The following is a 20,931-nucleotide window of genomic DNA, read 5'->3' on the forward strand; positions in this document are numbered from 1 at the left end:
TTTCCCTGGAGTTATTTTCCAGCATATCAACAACCTCAGCCTTACCTTCATGTTCTTTAGAATCGCCAAATATTCATGGTGTTTTTTTAATTTGCCAACGTGGGTTAAGGCCCTTGTATGGTGGAATCTAGCAGTACAGCCAACCAGATAGCAGCAGAACACGATTTTGTAGCTTGAAGCTAAAGAACTCCCAATTTCTACATATTTCCCTTGTAGGAGGTGTGGTCAGGCCATCTGGGTCCACTTGTGTAGCAATGGTGTGGGTAGGATCTGGTTTCCTTGAAGAGAGTCTGTTTATATTTACTTAGCCCTACCAAGGAGTCAGACCCCATGTCCAGCATTTTAAATGCACTGAATTGTTTTTGTTTTCACTGCCATCTTGTGAGGTAGGGCTAGGAAAATAAATTTCCCATAGTTCCAATTGCTAGAAGTGCCAAAGCCCGTATGTTAACCTAGGGTTACTGCACTCCACTCCATGCCCTTACCCTTTGTACCATTCAGTACAAATTTGGACTGTATCATTTGTTATGACACAAAGGCAAATCTGCCATGACTTCATATCCTCCTCCCTGGGCAACCAAAAAGGTATTTTTCTGGCATACCAGAAGAGATGCTATAAAAATCAACAGATGGGTTGAAACCCAATGATTAGTTACATACGATTGCAGGAAATAAAACAAAAGGGCAAGGAAGCCAGTAGATTTCTTAAAACTTCTGGAAGCATCGCCAGTCCTCGCTAGCAAGGACGTCAAAAGTGACTCCAAATTTGGAGATTTCTCCAAATCAAGCTTTCTGAGAATCAGTCTTATTTTAGACCCCAGAATTTCCCAACTGCCAGAGACCTTAGTGTGAACAGTTAACCCTGAGCTTGTCGACCAGCTTTGGTAATAGGCTCAATTCACTGTAATGGCATAAACTGTGTAGCCGTCACCCAGATTAAGAATGTTTTCATCTGAATGCCTTTTGGATGAAGGCTTGCAGTATTCAGTTTGCCACGAGACCCACCACTTCCTGTTGATTAGAACTGGCCTGATTCAGTGATACAATTATGTTACCTGTCTTGCCTTTTTAAGTATTTGATGTTGAGGTCCTCGGTTGGTCTGAGATGTGACCAGCCTTTTCCAGTAATCCTTTTCTTTTTACAGAAGTATTAGCATTCTTAGAAGAGATAGGGATATATCAGTGACAGACACTGAGAAGGGTTGTGACCGGGAGAGGCTGGCTGGTGGATGTGGTGTCCAGTAAGCTTAAGGGGAGGATTCAGGTGGCCCTTGACCAGCCATCTCACGAAGTAGCTGAGGCATGCCTTGTCTTGAAAGCCTGGTTTTGTGCAGAAGCTGCGTTTGCAGGTGAGGAAACTGAGGCGTAACCAGAATAAGTTACTTCCTCAAGGTCATGTGGGTAATGAGGACCAGAGCCCAGGCCTCCTAACTGCCAATCCAGTGTGTTCCCATGATACACACTGCCTCTGAAATAGGAATACCAGTATAATATCACTGTATACGATAAAATCAGATTGAATCAACAGTACTCCAGTGGTAATATCAGTATATATCGAGCTTTAATCAACCAGCATCTCCCTAAATTTCCTTTAGCCTGGAGCTGGCAATGGTTTTGCTCTAAATGCATAAAGTAACCATACTCCATAACTACGACACAGCAGTGAAGCCAGAATCTCTTTCAGCCCCAGACACAGGTGAAACTTGTCAGGAGTACGATGTGTGGATCCTCCGGGGAAGTTGTGGTTTGGGATCATTAAGATACACAGGGCCCTTTTAGACCAGTAGCATCCCATCACTCAGTATATTTTCCCCTGGCATCCAGCTGTAATGCCTTACTTTATTTCAATTGAGAGTGGCATGCAGATTGCAAAGAAAACAGGTTGGGCTATTTCCTTGAACCCAAAGACCACTATACTTGCTTACATGAGATGAAATGTAGTCAACTCTTTGGCATTTTTTCTTCCTGATAACATTATACAACACATCCCCTTTTTTCTTTCTAAAGACACAACCTTATATTTTCAGTGGGGTCCTCCCCTTGAGGCCTGAGACATACTAGGGAGCAGAGAAAAAAAGAGGTTTTGGATGAGGGCAGATGGTCCAGCCCCTGTTGGGAGCCATGATCTCAGAGGCTGGCCTCTGAACAGGAGAGTTCTTTAGCTTCTAACGCCTTGCCTGGGGGGCATAGTCTAGTTCTCCCCTCTATAATCGACAGCATTAGAATAGTGGCTCTTGCACCCAGCCTCAAAATGTCATATGGGCCTTTATGTTAGCGGGTTCTCATTGTGAGCCCAGGGGAAGCACAGACAGCCGCTGATGCTCTGCCTCGTAGTCAAGGAAACTGTGGTTTTTCTCTCTCTCTTTCCATCTCTCCAGTCTGGCTGTGTTTATGTGTGTGCACATGGGCACACACACATGGCTTTGATTACGGTTTCTTGGGATGACAGCTGTCTGGCATCACTTAACCATCCACAGCTTGAGTGAAGAAAACAAGAATGTTAAAACAACACAGAATATTCTTTTATATCTACAAATTTTCTGTCCAGCTCAATTCTGTGGGTCAGTGATTGTAAGAGCAGCGTCACATTCCTGAAGCCCTCCATTGCCCCCTCTGCTCTGTACTGATCGAGATGAGCCACGAGTGATGAACGGTCCTCAAGGTCGATAAAGTGTGTTCCTGCTAATGAACTTTTACTGCCTTAAGTAACAGTAATGGCCATGGAAATTTGGGCACTGGTACAAAAACTTGCTTTAGAATAGATTGATTTTTTTTCTTTCTTTTTTTTTTTTTTACCCGTCTGAAGAAATCTTTTCAAGTTATTCTCAGTTTTGCTACTAAAAACTGTTGCTGGTCTTCCTTACAAGTCTCCTTTCTCCTTGCAAATCCAAACTCATATGCTTCTGTTTCCATCCCCACCCACCCCCCGCAAGTGAGAATGATTGTGTTTTCCCACCCAATAGGTACTATTAATATTTATTGACCCACAATCAAGTTTTATTAATTGCTTAATTAGCAGTAGTGAAAACAGTTAGCGTTTGGGAGCAGGGAGTGTTATATACACGCTAAGAACAAAAATTAGCATTAGCGAGACACAGAGGTTGAATTCTAAATAAAGACAGCAAATTTAGCCTTTTAATTTGAGCAGCGCCTAGGCCCCCAAAACAGCCTCTGCTAAATGGCATGCACACACCCCCTGCCCCTGCTTTTACAGCTGCTGCCCTCCTACAGCTGGCACCCTGGTTGCCTCACCTGGACATGGCATTCCTTTGCTCTGCTCTGCATTTGTAGGCAACAATCAGTTGAAAACATCCTACGCATCCGCTTCCTTATTTAGCTAAAAAGGTGAGAAGAGTGTAAGCTGTGCACTGAGCTATAGCTTGGCCTGTCTCTTTGCCTCCTGTAAATAGAATGAATAAGCCTGGCAGTGATGATGCATCTCAGGTAAAGCCTCGGAAGCTAGACCTCTCTCTAGCTGCACACTTAGGTTGCCCCAAGGTTATGTAGGAAACAGGCGCACTCACCGTTGTAACTGCTGTTTAGGTCCTGGGGAGCAGAGCTGTGGACTGGCACCCTGTCTTGCTTGCAGAGACTTAAGTGAGGCCTGTAGCTGCCCCACCTCAGAATACATAGGTAGACACACAACAGTGTTGAGAAACTTAAAACTCTCTTTATCACACCATCACTAGAGAATAGAACTCATCATCATTAACCCCTTTAACAAAATCAGCACACAATTTTATCAAGCTCCTACTGCTCTGTGGGGTGCTGTGCTAGGTGGTGAAGGAAAAATGTCAGAACAATATGCTCGTGCTGGTGTTTCTGTGAGTATCTCCTCATGCCTTTGGAGGAGCGTGTCATCTGATTGACAAGATAAGTCCAGAGCCTGAAAGCAAATCAACACAGAGCAGTATCTCACATTAACTAAATGTCGTAGAAGAGGCATTGAGGGCTTACTGGAGTTCAGGAAAGGGAGCAGATAAAAGCGGAGGATGCCAGGTAAAGGCGTGGGGGAGGAAACAGAATTTGAACTGGATGTCAACCGAAGAGGCAAACTTGGACCGGAAGAAGGAGGTGGATGAGAAGCAAAAGGGAGGTCGGGGAGGGGGAAGGAGGCAGAATGCCTGGTGTTTTCGAGAACAGGCAGACCCTTGTTAAAGAGCAGGGTAAGAGCATGGTAAGAGCAGAAACCTATTTTTTTTTTTTCAAATAAGGAAATAGTGTAAGATAAAGTTTGAAATGTAGAAAAGGGTCAGCTTTTGAAGAACCTTGCCTTGGGGCTTTATTCTACCGGCTGTTCCTTGAACCCCACCAAAGAGGGTGTAGACATGTCAGTGTAAGTACTGTCTTTATCACAAGTTAACTTGGAAGGCAGCTCCTGGGTGGGATTCTAGAGCATTCTAAAGCTCCCGCATGGCAGCCCCCCTCATGAAAGCTCCTTGGTGTTTGAACTATTCAGAAGAGCTGCTCTAAGGGGATGCTGAGGTCCGCTTCTTCTACTTCTTCCCCAACACTAAGACCAGAACATCCCCAAAGATATGGAAATCCACTAGTTCAGAGGATGGGCAAGTTTCAAGTGGCCTTATAAGCCTTCACTTCACAGTTGCTTCACTCCATCTAAATCCATCACTGACTCGGTTAGCCGCATTGAGAATTTCAACTCGTTTCCGCAAACGACAGAGGAAGCTTCCATCAAAAGTGATAGTTTCCATACGGTATTTGTTTTTCTCTTTCTGACTTACTTCACTCTGTATGAGAGACTCGGAGAAAAAAAAAAAAAACTCATGAAGAATCTAGGGGTAAGATGGGAATAAAGACAGACCTACTAGAGAATGACTTGAGGATATGGGGAGGGGGAAGGGTAAGCTGTGACAAAGTGAGAGAGTGGCATGGACATATATACACTACCAAACGTAAAATAGATAGCTAGTGGGAAGCAGCTGCATAGCACAGGGAGATCAGCTCAGTGCTTTGTGACCACCTAGAGGGGTGGGATAGAGAGGGTGGGAGGGAGGGAGACGCAAGAGGGAAGAGATATGGGGACATATGTATATGTATAACTGATTCACTTTGTTATAAAGCAGAAACTAACACACCATTGTAAAGCAATTATACTCCAATAAAGACGTTAAAAAAAAAAGTGATAGTTTCTTTAGTTGATCAAATCTCTATTCACTGTAAAAACATTGGCCTGTGGTTTGTGCTTTATGATTGCTTTTATGAAGACAGTGAAAAAGCCAGATATATAGGTGGAAGCTTAAATTGACGTTATATTGCTGAGATTTACCATCTTCAAAAATAGCACGCTAGATTAATGCATTTCTGATTTCAAGGTGCTTTTTTTTTTTTTCAAGTAGGTCTTCCCTGAACATAATAATTCTATCAGACAGTGGGCTGTGGAAGAAAACACTGTGTGTGATCTATTTCTGGGGGGCTTGAAGGCTTAAAATACTATTTTTTTACTAATGTGCCTGAAATATCAGATGAAATATAGTATCAATATGCAAAAGTGTCTTAATGGTAATAGACTTTTTTTTCTTTCAATGTGTTTGTTGCAGGATCTAAGGGAGGAATGTGTAAAGTTGAAAACGAGAGTGTTTGATTTGGAACAACAGAATCGAACGTTAAGCATCCTTTTCCAACAGCGAGTCAGACCAACTTCTGATCTGCTCCTCCAGGTATGTGTTTCTGTGCAAAACAGTCTTTGCTACTGAAATGCTATTGACAGGAAGTGAGTTAACTTCAAAAGCTACCACTATCTCCATGGGCAAGACATATTGCATCGGAACCTCCATTCTCTCCCCTCTCAAGGGATGTCATTAAAATTGAATGTCTCTTAAATCTCTTGACTCTTTAAACCTAATTTTGATAAAGAAATGCATCAACAAATAATAAACAGGTAAAAGGAAACAATCAGAGGTATCAAGTGAAACCGGGGAATGGAGTCAGCAAATAATTGATTGCTCTGGGAACAAGTATTAGTAGTCTTGCACTCCCTGATAAGCAAGGCAGAGTTTTATGTGATGCGGAAGTACATTTCTTTATTTCAAACTCTCTGTAAGCAAAACTACAGCTGGGGTTTGTTGTACTTTCATCTCTCTCTCTCTCTCTGCAGCCTGCCTCCTCACAACCTAATACACTCCGCCTCAGTCTTTTACAGGTTCTCTTCGTCTAAGCGTTCTCACCAAACTCTTCGGGTTGCCTTCATAACAGGGAAAGTTGTGGAAAGGCAAACCATTTGAATCATTTTGAAGCTGCCCCCCAAGAAAGCACTAGAAAATATATCTGACTGCAGGGAGACATGTGGATTAGCAAAGGGGTCTAGAAGGCTGATCTTTGCTGTTTCCTATTTTTTTTTAATGCTATTAATGTTCATATTTGCTCAAACAAGCTCTAAGTTTGTAAAGGATAACCCCCAGCTGCCTGGTCTGATTGACTAAAGGAAAGGGGAAAGACAGAGATACCCTCTAGACTAGCCTGTCACCACTGTTGCCGCTAGCCATGTGGTGCTATTGAAATTAAACATTAATTTAAATTAAGTTTCTATGTCAAACTAGTCAGATTTCAAGTGTTGAAAAGCCACACATGGCCAGCAGCTACCATATTAGACAGTGTTTGTACAGAACATTTCCATCATGCTAGAAAGTTCAGCACTTTTCCAGATGGTTGAGACAGTGTTGCTAATTTACCCTCTGAACTTTGGCACAAACATCTTTCCCTGACTCCTCAGGGAAATAATGAGAAATTGCAGTTCACTTCAGAGAAAGAAAGATGTTTGGTAAAACCGCACATCAAAATGTAATCCTCCCCCGCACCCCCCGCCTCCGATGAAGAGAAAAGAGCTCTCTGAATTGTAAAATAGATCTCATCTCTTAAATTAATTTTCTCTCTGCTTTATCTATTAGCGCATAATTCATAATTTATGACTCATAAATTGTGTGGAAAAAAAATCATCTATCTCTATTCTGTTTCCTGATCCTGCCCACGATAAATGTTGGTCAGAGAGAATGTTGCATCTGTTAAAAGTTGTATGTCATTTGCTCTCTTATAATCAAGATCCACTATTGTAATCGCTTTTCACAGCTATTGCATGTTCCTGAATTTTTCCGTTTTACGTGTTTTAACTTGAGGCTTTTCTGGAACAATTTTTAAGGATCTACAGTCCCTGTTTGTGAATCATGATGGTTCATTTCCACAGTAAACACATGTGCCATAGATATTTAAGCTTCTTCATTGGCTGACGCAAATTTCTTAAATACATATCCAACTGGCAGGGGATGGTGTTTGCGCTAACAATGGAACTCAGTGTTTACTCCTTGGGTGTCTTCAGCCAACACACTGTTTCTCCCCAAATAGACCTCACTTCCAGGAGCCATTCTAATTTAAATGCAATTTGTAAAAGATGGGCTGATAGTAGTTCTGGACGTAGAATAATGGCAAGGATGATGCCTGCCCTCTAACATCTAAGGGCTCACAGTCATAGACAAAGTTGCTGGTTTTTCAGGTGGTCTGTTCATTATATGACCTGTGGTTTCTTAATTTTCTGGTGGCACAAATACATATCATGGAGCACCGGCTAAAGGAAAAGCAGTTTGAGCTTGCTCTGCACCTGTGGAAGCTCTGTAATTATTTGTTGAATGGAATAATGAATAAATGACCCAGATTCATTCTGCAAGTTGGGGAGTTACTTTACATACACCTAAGAGAGGTTTATACCCCTACCTCTTCTTCTGAATGTTTCCTGTCTTGTGTGGAGGCTTTGGAACTATGCAGCCATGCTGGTCCAGCCCAGTTTGTTTGAGGGTGTGGCTGGTGAGCACAGCAAACCCACCAGTGTGCCTGGTCCCGAGTATGAGAGATGTTACAGCTGCTGCCCGTGGACTGGAGACTCAGTACAGAAGATTTCTAAGTAGGTTTCTATGTATCTTAAAAAACTGCATTAGTTGTCATCTGCTGTATACAGCCTAATGATTCTCTACAATCTAAGTAGCCACCTGAAGAGAAATACAGAAAGAAGATTGTTGAACACATTGTGATTTTAGTAGATACATTGTAAGTTGTAGAAAAGAAAATAATTTATAGGAAATAGCTAATTATTTGTCCCTCAAAAACAGAGAATAAGAGGTTACATGGATATTCTTTAGCAAATTCTGATATAAGAGGAACAAAAGGATAGTTCTAAGGATTCGTTGACAGATTCTGGGAAACTTACAGAGGGAACCAGTCCCTGATGGGAAAGGAAAAAAGTCTAACCTGAAATTTAAAATCTTAAGAATGGCCATAAACTTCTTTGTCGATTCCAGTTTCCAGAAAAGCATCTCTGGGACTATGGGTGGAAGCAAGTCAGATTAATAAGGGCCTCCATATTAAAATCAATAATTTGAGCTAAATTCTAATGGATTAAGAAACCAGTGTAGCAAATAAAATCTAAAAGTAACATTCTTAACGGAACCGGAGTCTATAACTAACCTTATTTGAACTCACTGGCCAGATTAACCAATGCTCACCATTTCCTCTTATAAATTATATTAGATTACACTCTCAATTTACCAAACATTGACAACTAGTTGAAACTCTCTACTAAGAGTACTTAATTCTCTTACCAGTTGAGTTGAATTTCCACCATGAATGAGTTATGTTTGTAACTCAGTATGTTCACATGACTAGTACTTGTCACGGTGATTATGAAATTTTTAGCTACTTTATAAACTGATGAAATGTGGTGCAAAAAGAACTGTTTCTATAAAATAAAGTTGAGTGCTTCAAAAACACTATAAAGGCACGTCCCTAAAAACGTTTGTGATCAAATGAAATATAGGTGTGTAACTGCAAAAAAAAAAAAAATGCGGGAGATGGGGAATTGTATTAAATGTAGAGGCATTCTGCTTGCAAATTGCTTCTCAGGTGGTTTTAAGTTCTTGTTCCACTATTAAGAAAAACAAAACCTAGAAATCACAGACAATGCATAAAGCATGTGTTTGATGCCCCCCAAAAAAACCCACAAAAGACATTGGAGGACTCTAATAATATGATTCCTAGGCAAAAAAGCCAGCCTTGGCCCTACCAAAAAAAAAAGTGCTAGATACTGTTCTCCAACCTTTATAGTGTTCACCAGTTTATCTCCATCACAGTACTTTCGGGTACGAACTATCTCTATACCCATTCTACAGATGAGGACACTTAGGCACAAAGAGGCTGTGTCACCCAGTGGTAATGGACAGACTGGGGATTTAAATCCATGGTCAGGGTCCGCTTCCTCCCTTTCACTTCCTGTCTGTGCTCCCTCTACGTGGAATACAAATGGACACGAGGAACACTTTTCTGATTCAGTACTCTGACAGACATCTTGCTTAACAGGCCCACCTGTGCTCAAATCAGTTCAGAGGGCTTCTGCAGTGTAATCGCCTACGATATTTACACATTTCTGAAAGCCTCTTGATCTGTAGCATCCAAGATTTTCCCCTCTCCTGTGTGTTCTGCTCTTGTCTTGCTTTGGACACCTGTGTTATCGTCATCTTGATAGGACATTATTCTCATATTTTCTGCCTAACACAGTTTATTCTTCTCCTTTTTATCTGATATTTCAAAGGTCCTATACTCACATCCTTGGGCCAAGATAGAAAGAAAAGAATGTTATAGTGTAGATTATTCTCACAAACAGTTGAGAATCTGACCGCTTAGAACCAAGGTGTAAAACTTTGCTGTCACTTCTGAGAGCGTTGACTTTTTTTTGCTAGTGTTTTTATATTATTTCAGATGAGATGAGACGATTTTAAAATTATCTTTGTGCTTCTGATGTATTTTTCGTTCATTGCATCTTTATTTTATTTAATTTCATATGCAATTATGGCATCCTAGAGTTACATGGTACTGACGGTGGAGGTCATGCAGTGCAACCCCCATAACTAGGGATTTCATGTTAACATTTATTTCACCTAAATGGGAATCTCCTTGAGGGCAGCAATTATGCTGTGAATGTTGCATCTTACCCTCCCACAGATATTATCACCATTCATAATACATAGTCAGTGTATACTTGGATGGCTTAACATTTAATTCAATATTTTTTTAACTTTTTATTTTATGTTGGAGTATAGCTAATTAACAATGTTGTAATAGTTTCGTGTGCACAGCAAAGCGACTCAGCCATACATATACGTGTATCCATTCACCCCCAAACTCCCCTCCCATTCAGGCTTCCACATAACATTGAGCAGAGTTCCCTGTGCTATACAGTAGGTCCTTGTTGGTTATCCATCTTAAATATAGCAGTGGGTACATGTCAATCCCGAACTCCTGAACAATCCCTTCCCCCCACCCTTCCCCCTAGTAACCATAAGTTTGTTCCCTAAGTCTGTGAGTCTGTTTCTGTTTTGTAAATAAGTTCATCTGTATCATTTCTTTTTAGATTCTGCATATAAGCAATATCATACGATATTTCTCTTTCTCTGTCTGACTTACTTCAATCAGTATGACAATTTCTAGGTCCATCCATGTTGCTGCAAATGGCGTTATTTCATTCTTTTTAATGGCTGAGTAATATTCCATTGTATATATGTGCCACATCTTCTTTATCCATTCATCTGTCAATGGACACTTAGGTTGCTTCCATGTCCTGGCTATTGTAAATAGTGCTCCAGTGAACATCGGGGTGCATGTATCCTTCCAGACCATGTTTTTCTCCGGATATATGCCCAAGAGCGAGATTGCAGGGTCATATGGTAGTTCTATTTTTAGTTTTTTAAGAAACCTCCATCCTGTTCTCCATAGTAGCTGCCCCAATTTACATGCCCACCAACAGTGTAGGAGGGTTCCCTTCTCTCCGCACCTTCTCCAGCATTTATTGTTTGTGGATTTTTTGATGATGGCCATTCTGACTGGTGTGAGGTGATATCTCATTGTAGTTTTGATTTGCATTTCTCTAATAATTAACGATGTTGAACATCTTTTCATGTGCCTCTCGGCCATCTGCATGTCTTCTTTGGAGAAATGTCTACTTAGGTCTTCTGTGCATTTTGTGATTGGGTTGTTTGTTTTGATGATATTAAGCCACATGAGCTGTTTGTAAATTTTGGAGACTAATCCCTGGTTGGTCCCGTCATTTGCAAATATTTTCTCCCAATCTGTGGGTTGTCTTTTCGTTTTGTTTATGGTTTCCTTTGCTGTGCAAAAGCTTTTGAGTTTAATTAGGTCCCATTTGTTTATTTTTATTTCCGTTATTCAGGGAGATGGATTGAAAAAGATATTGGTGCAACTGATGTCAGAGAGTGTTCTGTCTTTGTTTTCTTCTAGGAGTTTTATAGTGACTGCAAAATGGACATTACGATAAGTCTAATTAATGTCTGTCACTATGAACAGATTTCTTTTTCTTGTGATGAGAACTTTTAAGCTCTCTTAGCAGATTTCAAATATTCAATACAGTATTAATAACTAGAGTCACCATGCTGTACATTACATCTCCAGAAGTTATTGATCTTGTAACCGGAAGTTTATACCTTTTGATCCCCTTTATCAGTTTCACCAACTCCCCACCCCCACCAATCTGTTCTTTCTTTCTATGAGTTCTTTTTTTAAAAAAAGATTCCACGTGTGAGTGAGATCATGCAGTTTTTACTTCTCTCTGTCTGACTTATTTCACTTAGCATAATGTCCTCAAGGTCCATCCACGCTGTCACAAATGGCAAGATGTCATTCTTTTCTATGGCTGAGTAATATTCTATCACATATATATGTAAATATATAAATATATCTCTAAAATACATTTATATCTTATATATATATATCATATATATCACATTTTCTTTATCCATTTATCCATCAGTGGAGACTTGGATTGTTTCCATGTCCTGGCTACTATAAATAATGCTGCAGTGAACATGACAGTGCAGATAATCTCTTCTTTGAGATGGTGATTTCATCTACCTTGAGTTTAGGCCCATAACTGGAGTTGCTGGATCATATGGTAGTTCTGTCTTTTAATTTTTTGAGGCACCTCCATACTGTTTACCATTGTGGCTGCACCAATTTACATTTCCTGCCAAGAGTGTACAAGGGCTCTTTTTTCTCCACATCCTCACCAGCATTTGTTATCTCTTGTTTTTTTTGTGTGTGTGGTACGCGGGCCTCTCACTGTTGTGGCCTCTCCCGTTGCGGAGCACAGGCTCCAGACGCACAGGCTCAGCGGCCATGTCTCACGGGCCCAGCCGCTCCGCGGCATGTGGGATCTTCCCGGACCGGGGCACGAACCCGTGTCCCCTGCATCGGCAGGCGGACTCTCAACCACTGCGCCACCAGGGAAGCCCATCTCTTGTTTTTTTGATAATACATTCAAACAGTTGTGAAGTGATATCTCATGCGGTTTTGATTTGCACTTTGCTGATGATTAGTGATCTTGAGCACCCTTTCATGTTCCTGTTGGCTCTTTGAATATTTTCTTTGGAAAAAAGCTTATTCAGGTCCTTTGTCCACTTTTTAATTGGATTATTTGATACTTTGCTATTGAGTTGTATGAGTTCCTTATTTATTTTAGATATTACCCCTTATCAGATGTGTGGTTTGAGAATATTTTCTCCCATTCTGTAGGCTGCCTTTTATTTTTGTTGATTGCTTCTTTGGCTGTGTAGAAGCTATTTAGTTTGCTGTAGTCCCATTTGTTTATTTTTGCTTTTGTTGCTTGAGCTTTAGGTGTCACATCCTTGAAATCATTGCCAAGACGAATGTCAAGGAGGTTTTTTTCCCCCTATGTTTTTATTATAGGAGCTTTATGGTTTCATATCTTACATTTAAGCCTTTAATTCATTTCGAGTTAACTTTTTGTGACTGGTGTAAGATAGGGGTTTAGTTTAATTCTTTTACCTGTGAATATCCAGTTTTTCTAGCACCATTAATTGAAGAGCCTGTCTTTTCTCCATTGAGTATTTTTGGCTCCCTTGTCAAATATTAGTGACCATATTATGCATGGGTTTATTTCTGGGTTCTTGATTCTGTTCCATTGCCCTGTGTGTCTGTTTTTATGCCATTTCCGTACTGTTTTGATTACTATTGCTTTGTAACACAGTTTGAAATCAGCAAGTGTTATATCTCCAGCTCTGTTCTTCTTTCTCAGGACTCCTTTGCCTATTCAGGGTCTTTTGTGATTCCAGACAAATTTCAGGATTGTTTTTCTATTTATGTAAAAAATGCCACTGGAATCTTGATAAGGGTTGCACTGAACCTATAGACAGCTTTAGGTAGTATGGATATTTTAACAATATTAATTTCTCCAATCCATGAACATAAGATATCTTTCCATTTATTTGTGTCATCTTCAGTTTCTTTCATCAGTGTCTTATAGTTTTCATTGTAGAGACTTTTCACTTCTTTGGTTAGATTTATTCCTAAGTATTTTATTCTTTTTGATGCTATTATAAATGGGATTGTTTTTCTTGTTTCTTTTTCAGATAATTAGTTGTCGGTGTATCGAAACGCTATTGATTTCTGTATGTTGATTTTGCGTCCTGCAACTTTATTCAATTCATGATTATCTAAAAGTTTTTTATGAGGTTTTCACATTTTCTATATATAAAATCACATCATCTGCAAATAGAGACAATTTTACTTTTTGCTTTCTGATCCTAATGTCTTTTATTTATTTTCTTTGCTTGAGTGCCCTTACTAGAATTTCCGGTACCATGATGAATAGGAGTGGTGATACTGGGCACCCTTGTCTTGTACCTGATAGAGGAAAAGCTTTCATCTTTTCACCACTGAATATGATGTTAGCTGTGGACTTATCATATATGGCCTTTATTATGTTGAGGTATATTCCTTCTCTACACAGTTTGTTGAGCTTTTATTATAAATGAATGTTGAATTCTGTCAAATGCTTTCTCTGTGTCTATTGAGATGATCATAGGATTTTAAAAATTCTATTATTGTGATATATCACACTTACCGATTTGCATATGTTGAACCATCCTTGCACCCAAGGGATGAATCCCAATTGACTTTGCTGTACGATCCTTTTAATGAGCTGTTGAAATCAGTTTGCTAGTACTTTGTTCAGAATTTTTACATCTATATTCATCAGGGACATTGGCCTGTAGTTTACTTTTCTTGTAGTGTCTTTATCTGGCTTTGGTATCAGGGTGATACTGGCCTCATAAAATGAATTTTGGAGCATTCCTCTCCTCTTCAATTTTTTGGAAGAGTTTGAGAAGATTTGGCATCAGTTCTTCTTAAATCTTTGGTAAAAATTTACCAGTGAACTACCAGGTCCTGGTCATTTCTCTGTTGGGAGGTTTATGGTTACTGATTCAATCTCCTTACTCATTCTTAGTCTGTTTAGAGTTTTTGTTTCTTCATGATTCACTCTTGGTAAGTTGTTTGTTTCTAGGAATTTTTCAATTTATTCTACATTATCCAATTTGTTGGCATATAGTTGTTCAAAGAAGTTCCTTATTATCCTTTGCATCTGTGGTATCAGTTGTAATGTCTCCTCTTTCATTTATCATTTTATTTGAGTCCTGTTTTTCTCTTGGTTAGGCTAGCTAAAGGTTTGTCAGTTTTGTTTTTCTTTTCAAAAAACCAACTCTATAGTTTTGTTAATATTTTCCATTATTTTTTATTTTGTTTATTTCTCCTCTTTTTTTTAATTTCCTCCCTTCTGCTACTGTTGGGCCTCATTTATTCTTCTTTCTCTAATTCCTTGAGGTATAAAATTTGTTTATTTATTTGAGAGTTTTCTTTTGTTTCAATGTATGTGTTTATCCATATAAACTTCCCTCTTAGAACTGCTTTTGCTGCACCTTGTAAGTTTTTGTATGTTGTTTCCATTTTCATTTGTCTCAAGATACTTTTTTATCTTTTCATCTCTTCTTTGATCCCTTGGTTGTTCAGGAGTGTGTTTTTAAAAAAAAATCCATGTATCAAATATTTGTGAATTTTCCTGTTTTTCTCCTGTTGTTGATTTCTAGTTTCATATCATTCTGTTTGGAAAAGATTTGGTATGATTCAATGTTCTTAAATTTACTAAGACTTGTTCCGTGGCCTACCATATGATCTATCCTAGAAATTGTTCTGTTTGCACTTAAAAAGAATGTGTATTTTGGTGCTGTTGAATGGAATGTTCTGTATGTGTCTGTTAGGTCTATTTGATTCATAGTGTTATTCATATCCACTGTTTCCTTGTGGATTCTCTGCTGGATGATCTATCCATTGTTGAGAGTAAGATGTTAAGGTCTCCAACTATTAATGTATTGCTGTTTATGTCTCCTTTTACTTCTGTTACTCTTTGCTTCATATATTTCGATGCTCCAATGTTGGCTACATAAATATTTGCAATTGTTATATATTCTAGGTGGACTGACCCCTTTATCATCATACTATTACCTTCTTAGTTGCTTTTGAGCATTTGCAGCTTAAAGTCTATTTTGTCTGATATACATATAGCTAACTCTGCTTTCTTTTGGTTACCATTTGTTTGAAATATCTTTTTCTATCCCTTCACTCCCAGGCTGTGTGTATCTTTAAAGCTAAAGTGAGTCTCTTGTAAGCAGCTTATTGTTGGATTTTAAAAAATTTTATTCTGTGTCTTTGGATTGGAGAATTTAATCCACTTACATTTAAAGTAATTATGGATAGGTGAGGACTTATTACTGCCATTTGATTAATTGTTTTCTGATTGTGTTGTTAAACCTTTGTTCCTTGCTTCTTTTTTTTTCTTCTTACTGATTTATTTTGTGATTTGATGACTTTTTGTAGCAGTATGCTTTGTTTATTGTAATCTTTTGTGTAACTACTACAGGTTTTTCCTTTGTAGTTATCATGCGACTTACATAAATATCTTCTATTTATGACATCCTGTTTTAAGCTGGTAACAACTTAACTTCAATAGCATACATAAATTTTACACTTTTTCTTCTCCCTTCTCACATTTTATGTTTAATGTTACAATTTACATATTTTTATATTGTGTATCAATAATAAATTCCTGTGCTTATGGTTATTTTTAATACTTTTTTCTTTAACGTCTTAAGCTGGAGTTGTAAGTGAACTATGGAACACCATACCAATATTAGAAAATCTGGCTTTGCTTATATATTTACTGTTACCAGTGAGTTTTTTTTACCTACATTCATATACTTTCATGGTGTTAATGAGCATCACTTTATTTCCTCTGGAAGAACACCCTGTAGCATTTCTTGTAGAGCATGTCTGGTGGTGATGTTTATCAGCTTTTATTTGTCCGGGAAAGTCTTTATCTCTCCTTCCTCTCTGGTATTCTTGGCTGTGCATTTGAATAAATGGTCACCTCCTCCAGCTTTTATAGGTTCATTCCAGCAGAAACAGTCCTAAACCATAATGCATATATTGTTTTTCTTGACTGTGTCCCCTAAACCCCATAGGTTTTTAAACATTTTATTTATTTATTTATTTTTATTCTTTTCTTTTTTTTATGTTGCTCAAATGACTGGATAATTTCAAATGACTTATTTTCTAATTCACTGATTTATTCTTTTGCTTGGTTGAGTCTGCTGCTGAAGTTCTCTATTGAATTCTTCAGTCAGTGTATTATTTCGCTCTAGGATTTCTGTTTGGTTTTCTGGATGGGTTCTGTTTCTTTGTGAAACTTCTCATTTCATTTATGCATTATTTTTCTAATTTTATTTAGTTGTCTGTGTGATCTTGTAGTTTACTAAACCTCTTGAAGAGGATTATTCAGAATGTTTTGTCAGAAGGTTCCTAGATCCCTATTTCTTCAGGGTCAGTTATTAGAGCTTTATTAGTTTCTTTTGATGGCATGATGTGTACCTGATTCTTTGTAATCCTTGACTCTTTGCATTGGTATCTGTGCATTTGAGAAAGCAGCTTCCTCTTCCAGACTTTACAGATTCACTTGGGCAGAGGCAGTCCTTCACCTGTCAGCTCAGCTTGGGGTTCTGACGAGTCAGCTGGTAGCATCCTTAGAAGTGGGGCTTGCTATCAGGGTTTCTGTTTGAGGGAGGCCACTGCCCAAGCTCTGAGTTCAGGGGTGCCACTGGCTGGGAACAGTTGACTAGGACTGCTGGCTTGGTTCTTTTCCCCAGTGCAGCTGTAGAATGGACTCCACAGTTGCTTGCATTCGCTGGTCAGGCTTCCTAGTCGGGTGCTATACTCAGTAGTTAAGGGGGCCTGCAAATTTACTTCCCTGCCTGGCCAAGGTCATAGAACTGCTGGAATGGCTCACTGTCTGGGGACCAAGACCAGGCAAAACTGTCCCCTGAGCTCCCTGGTCAGGCAGAGCCACTGACTTGATTCTGCAGATGGACAGAGCTACTGACTAGGTTTTCTGCTCCGGTGCCCCTATAAGTGCAGCTACAGGATGGGCCACTTAGCCTCCCAGGTGCTCTCGTTATGCTTCCTGATCAGGCAAGACTGAGGGCTGTCCTCAACAGTAGGTGGGAGTAGCAGCCTACTTCCCTGCCCAGGTGGTGCAGCAGAACAGGCCCGAAGGCCAGCATTGCTTGTTGTCTGGGGATCAAATCAGGCAGAATTGTGCATCAGGTACTCTGGCCACATGGGCTTGGCTCTGACGATGGGCAAAGCCACTGGTTGGGATCTCCTCCTCCACCGTGAGGAGGAACTTACTCTGCCCAGATCTAAGTGCTGGTTACTGTAAGCCCTGCCCCCCGCTTTGATGTGATCTCCAGTGCCAAGCCCTGCAGCTTCCTTGTGATCCCCATGAGGTGAGACCCAAATGGGCCTCTCAGGGGGTGACCCACAGTGCTGGGAAGGTGGATGTCCACCTTGGGCTCTTTGTGTCCCACTAGAGAAACCATAGGCCCCAGGGGCCCTCTCTGTGTGGCTCTGTGTCATCCTGAGGGAGGGGTGATGGGATTAGAGTCTAGCCGTTCCTCTTACCCTTCTAATGAGGTCTTTCGTGGTCTCCTTGGTCCCAAGGGGTGCTGCCGGCTCACCTCCGTCTTCTGGGGTTTTCACAGTGGTGTCTTGCCTATGTTGGTGTCTCTAGCTGGTCTTCTAGCGAAGGGGACTGAATTCAGGAATGACCTATGTCACCATCTTGATGACATCACCCTTGAGGGAGATGCTTCTAACGATAATAAGATTGTAATATTCTTGGTTTGTAATATTCTTGGCCTTTTTCTGTCTGCTTATGTGTATTTTTGTATCAATCCACTGTACCTAGGTGCCCAGTTCATATTTTTAATCCTTTTATTTATTTCTGAGAAGCAAAGATTTTTAGGCATTTACATTCTTCACTACCTTGGAACTGGCCATTGGATAATGAACACAGCCTCACAGAAGTACCCGGAATTGAACAATCAAGCAGCCAGGCCAAAGGCATCTCCTCTAGGGTATTTGGCCATTCAGAGAAATTGAAAAATGCCAGCCATATAAAACATTTTTAAATGTATGTAATTTGGTTTTTAAAAGGTCTACCTATCTGCCTTTTGGGTACTTTCAAAATATATACAGTTAAGTGAGATGAAAAGAAGAAATCATTGCGAGGGCATTGGAATAACATGGAAAGCAGGGAGGGAAGGAGGGACTGGGTCAAGGATGGGACAGTGGGTCTTGAGTTCTGGCATAGAAGGGTTTCATTCTGATTGATCTGTGCCTCTCTTGAGCCACAAGCCATGAAAGAGTCAAGAGAAAAGGCAGGAAAATCCGCACAAGGTTAGAGCAGCTACCTGGCTTCCCATGCGAGGATGTCCATTTGCCTTATGAGTTTCTACAACCGATCAGCTCTGCCCTTGAGCTGCTTGTGTGCTGGCCTCAGCGGCAGCCTCCAGCCCCGTCCTGTGGACCTGCTGTCTGATTTAGAAAGATCCACAGAGCAACAGCAGGAGCAGGCCGGCGATGCTTCAGGGATGCTGAGGACTGCCAGGGTCCATCCAGATGGCGGAGCACCCACCAGCAGTGACCCGTCATCCCGCGTGATCAGAGCACCGTGCTGGCTTTTCCTTATGGACAGCTGCCAGCCATGAAAACGCACGGAGGGTGTGCAGCAGGGATTCTCTCTTACACACGGAGCCCTGGGAAGGACATTAACTTGTCTGAGGTACAGAAAGTGGCATCTCTGAGAAACCGGGGACCCTTTGAAAGATCACACGACTCCTGCAGGGCAGGGCTTGCGGATGCCTCACACGAGGTTGGCTTGGGAGCAAGTAAGAACAGCAGAGAAGATGAAGAAACTGCAGGGTTACGGCGGGATGTGATTTTCTCCTCTGCGGGACGCACCCAAGGCCCTCTGTCAACTCCCTTTACCTTCAGCAGCCTCGCTCGTCTTTTTTCCCTGACACAAATACTCCAGCCAAGCAGAAACACCCTCACTCCACACAGCATGACATAGGTTTTCCTTCAACTGTCCCATTTTGTATGTCATTGCCCGTTCAAAATGCTGTTCGGCCTACCCTCATCCCACCCGCGGCCCCTGCTCTCCATTCAGTTAACCAGCTGGGAGCGCCAAGGGTCTGTTGGTGCTGGAGCTTCAGGGGTAAAATGCATTTCCTCAACAGCTGCGGTCTGCAGATGCCATGCAGAGCAGAGTGCTATGGTGAGGGGCACTTGGTGGGGGGCAGGGTAGGGCTGGAGGCTAATTCTGTTGGGCGAGGGCCCTGGGGAAGACCTAACAGAGGAAATAACGCCCCTACGTGTGTCTAAACAAATGAAGAAGAGCTTGTTAAGCGGACAAGGGAGAGCAGATGAGCGAGCCGGAAGGAACCGTCTGTGTATGAAGGCACGCTTCCGGTCCTGTTTCTGAAGCTACAGGCTTTGGCAGCGGTCCTGGAATAAGCACCCCTGGCCCTCAGTCTCCACACACACCTGGCTCACCAGGTCCCAGTCTGTATTAATATGTTACTTTGTAAGTGTGCTACAGGTTTTTTTCTCACATGTTTGTTCTTCCTTCCCAAATCAGTTGAGGAATGTTTTCTGTTGTTTTTTTTTTTTTTGCACAAGACCCAGGCTTATCGGTTCATGTGTCCTGGTGTGCTTCCTGCCTGCAGTATTGTCGAGGGTACACGTGGTCTGTGAAGGAAGTCAGGGTCGATTCCTACCCTGGACCTGGCTTGCTTTGACTTTTATTTTCATAGGGACAAGGGCCTTGCCTTATTTACCTCTGAATCCTCCCAATGCGTACCTCTTAACAAAGCGAGCCTTGATAAATGTTGAGTGAATGAGTGACTGAGTGAACCTCTGGGGCGCATGGAAAGGCTTGCCACAGGGAAGGAAGAAGGAGATGGCTTCACAAAGGAAGTGACCACGAGGGGGAAAGAAGAGAAGGGAAGGAGAGCAGTCCTTAGGGCGCTGTGCACATCAGACGTAGAAGGCTGACTTTGCAATATTATGTTTAGAGAAGTTGGGACGACCAGGGGAGCTTCTCTCTTCTTTTTAATGCATTCAGTTTTGTCATTGTTTGGTTGGTTTTTGCTTTACTTTTATCTCTTCCTGTTGTCAGTGAGATCTCAGATGTGGTTTACATCTTGGAATTATTTGTACCCTATTGATACAGAGAACTGTATTACATGATATATCTTTGGCTGAGGGACTGAGGTTCCATATGGTTTCGTGGACCATAGTGAGTTTTTAATCTCTCCCATCCCAACCCCCTACCCAAATTTCAAGTTACTTAATGGAAGGCACCTGGCTTCCTGTTCTTTGTCTCTTCCTAAAACTAGATATATGCCAAATATGTATTAATTGCTTTCAAGAGCACATGGCTGGCTCTGCATAAACCAACCTGTCACCTGAAACAGTGAAAAATCTGATGTTCTAAAAGCAGCATTGCGAACTGAATTGCTTAAAGGGGCTGAGCCAGGTGAAGGGATAAGCAAAGGAGGCTCTGTACTCGGCTGCCACTAGCGGTCATGTGGAAATGCTTGTTAGATGTTACCGTAGATTTAGACATTTTAAGAAACTGGAAATGCAGACACTTGTGTGCAACCTCCT

The 20,931-nt window shown here is 40.9% G+C and overlaps 1 protein-coding gene across 1 annotated transcript in view; it reads left to right on the forward strand.

The window, feature by feature from the left end:
- NCKAP5 (NCK associated protein 5) overlaps positions 1-20,931 on the forward strand; it is a gene marked incomplete at its 5' end in the record, with an annotated part of 911,020 nt that overhangs the window by 731,785 nt on the left and 158,304 nt on the right. The window contains one exon of the mRNA XM_082658819.1: positions 5,559-5,678. Coding sequence (XP_082514945.1) covers positions 5,559-5,678 — 120 coding nt within the window. The remainder of the gene's footprint in view (positions 1-5,558; positions 5,679-20,931) is intronic.

This window comes from Grampus griseus, assembly GCF_964374135.1.
Source record: "Grampus griseus genome assembly, chromosome: 7".
NCBI classification, from domain to species: domain Eukaryota; kingdom Metazoa; phylum Chordata; class Mammalia; order Artiodactyla; family Delphinidae; genus Grampus; species Grampus griseus.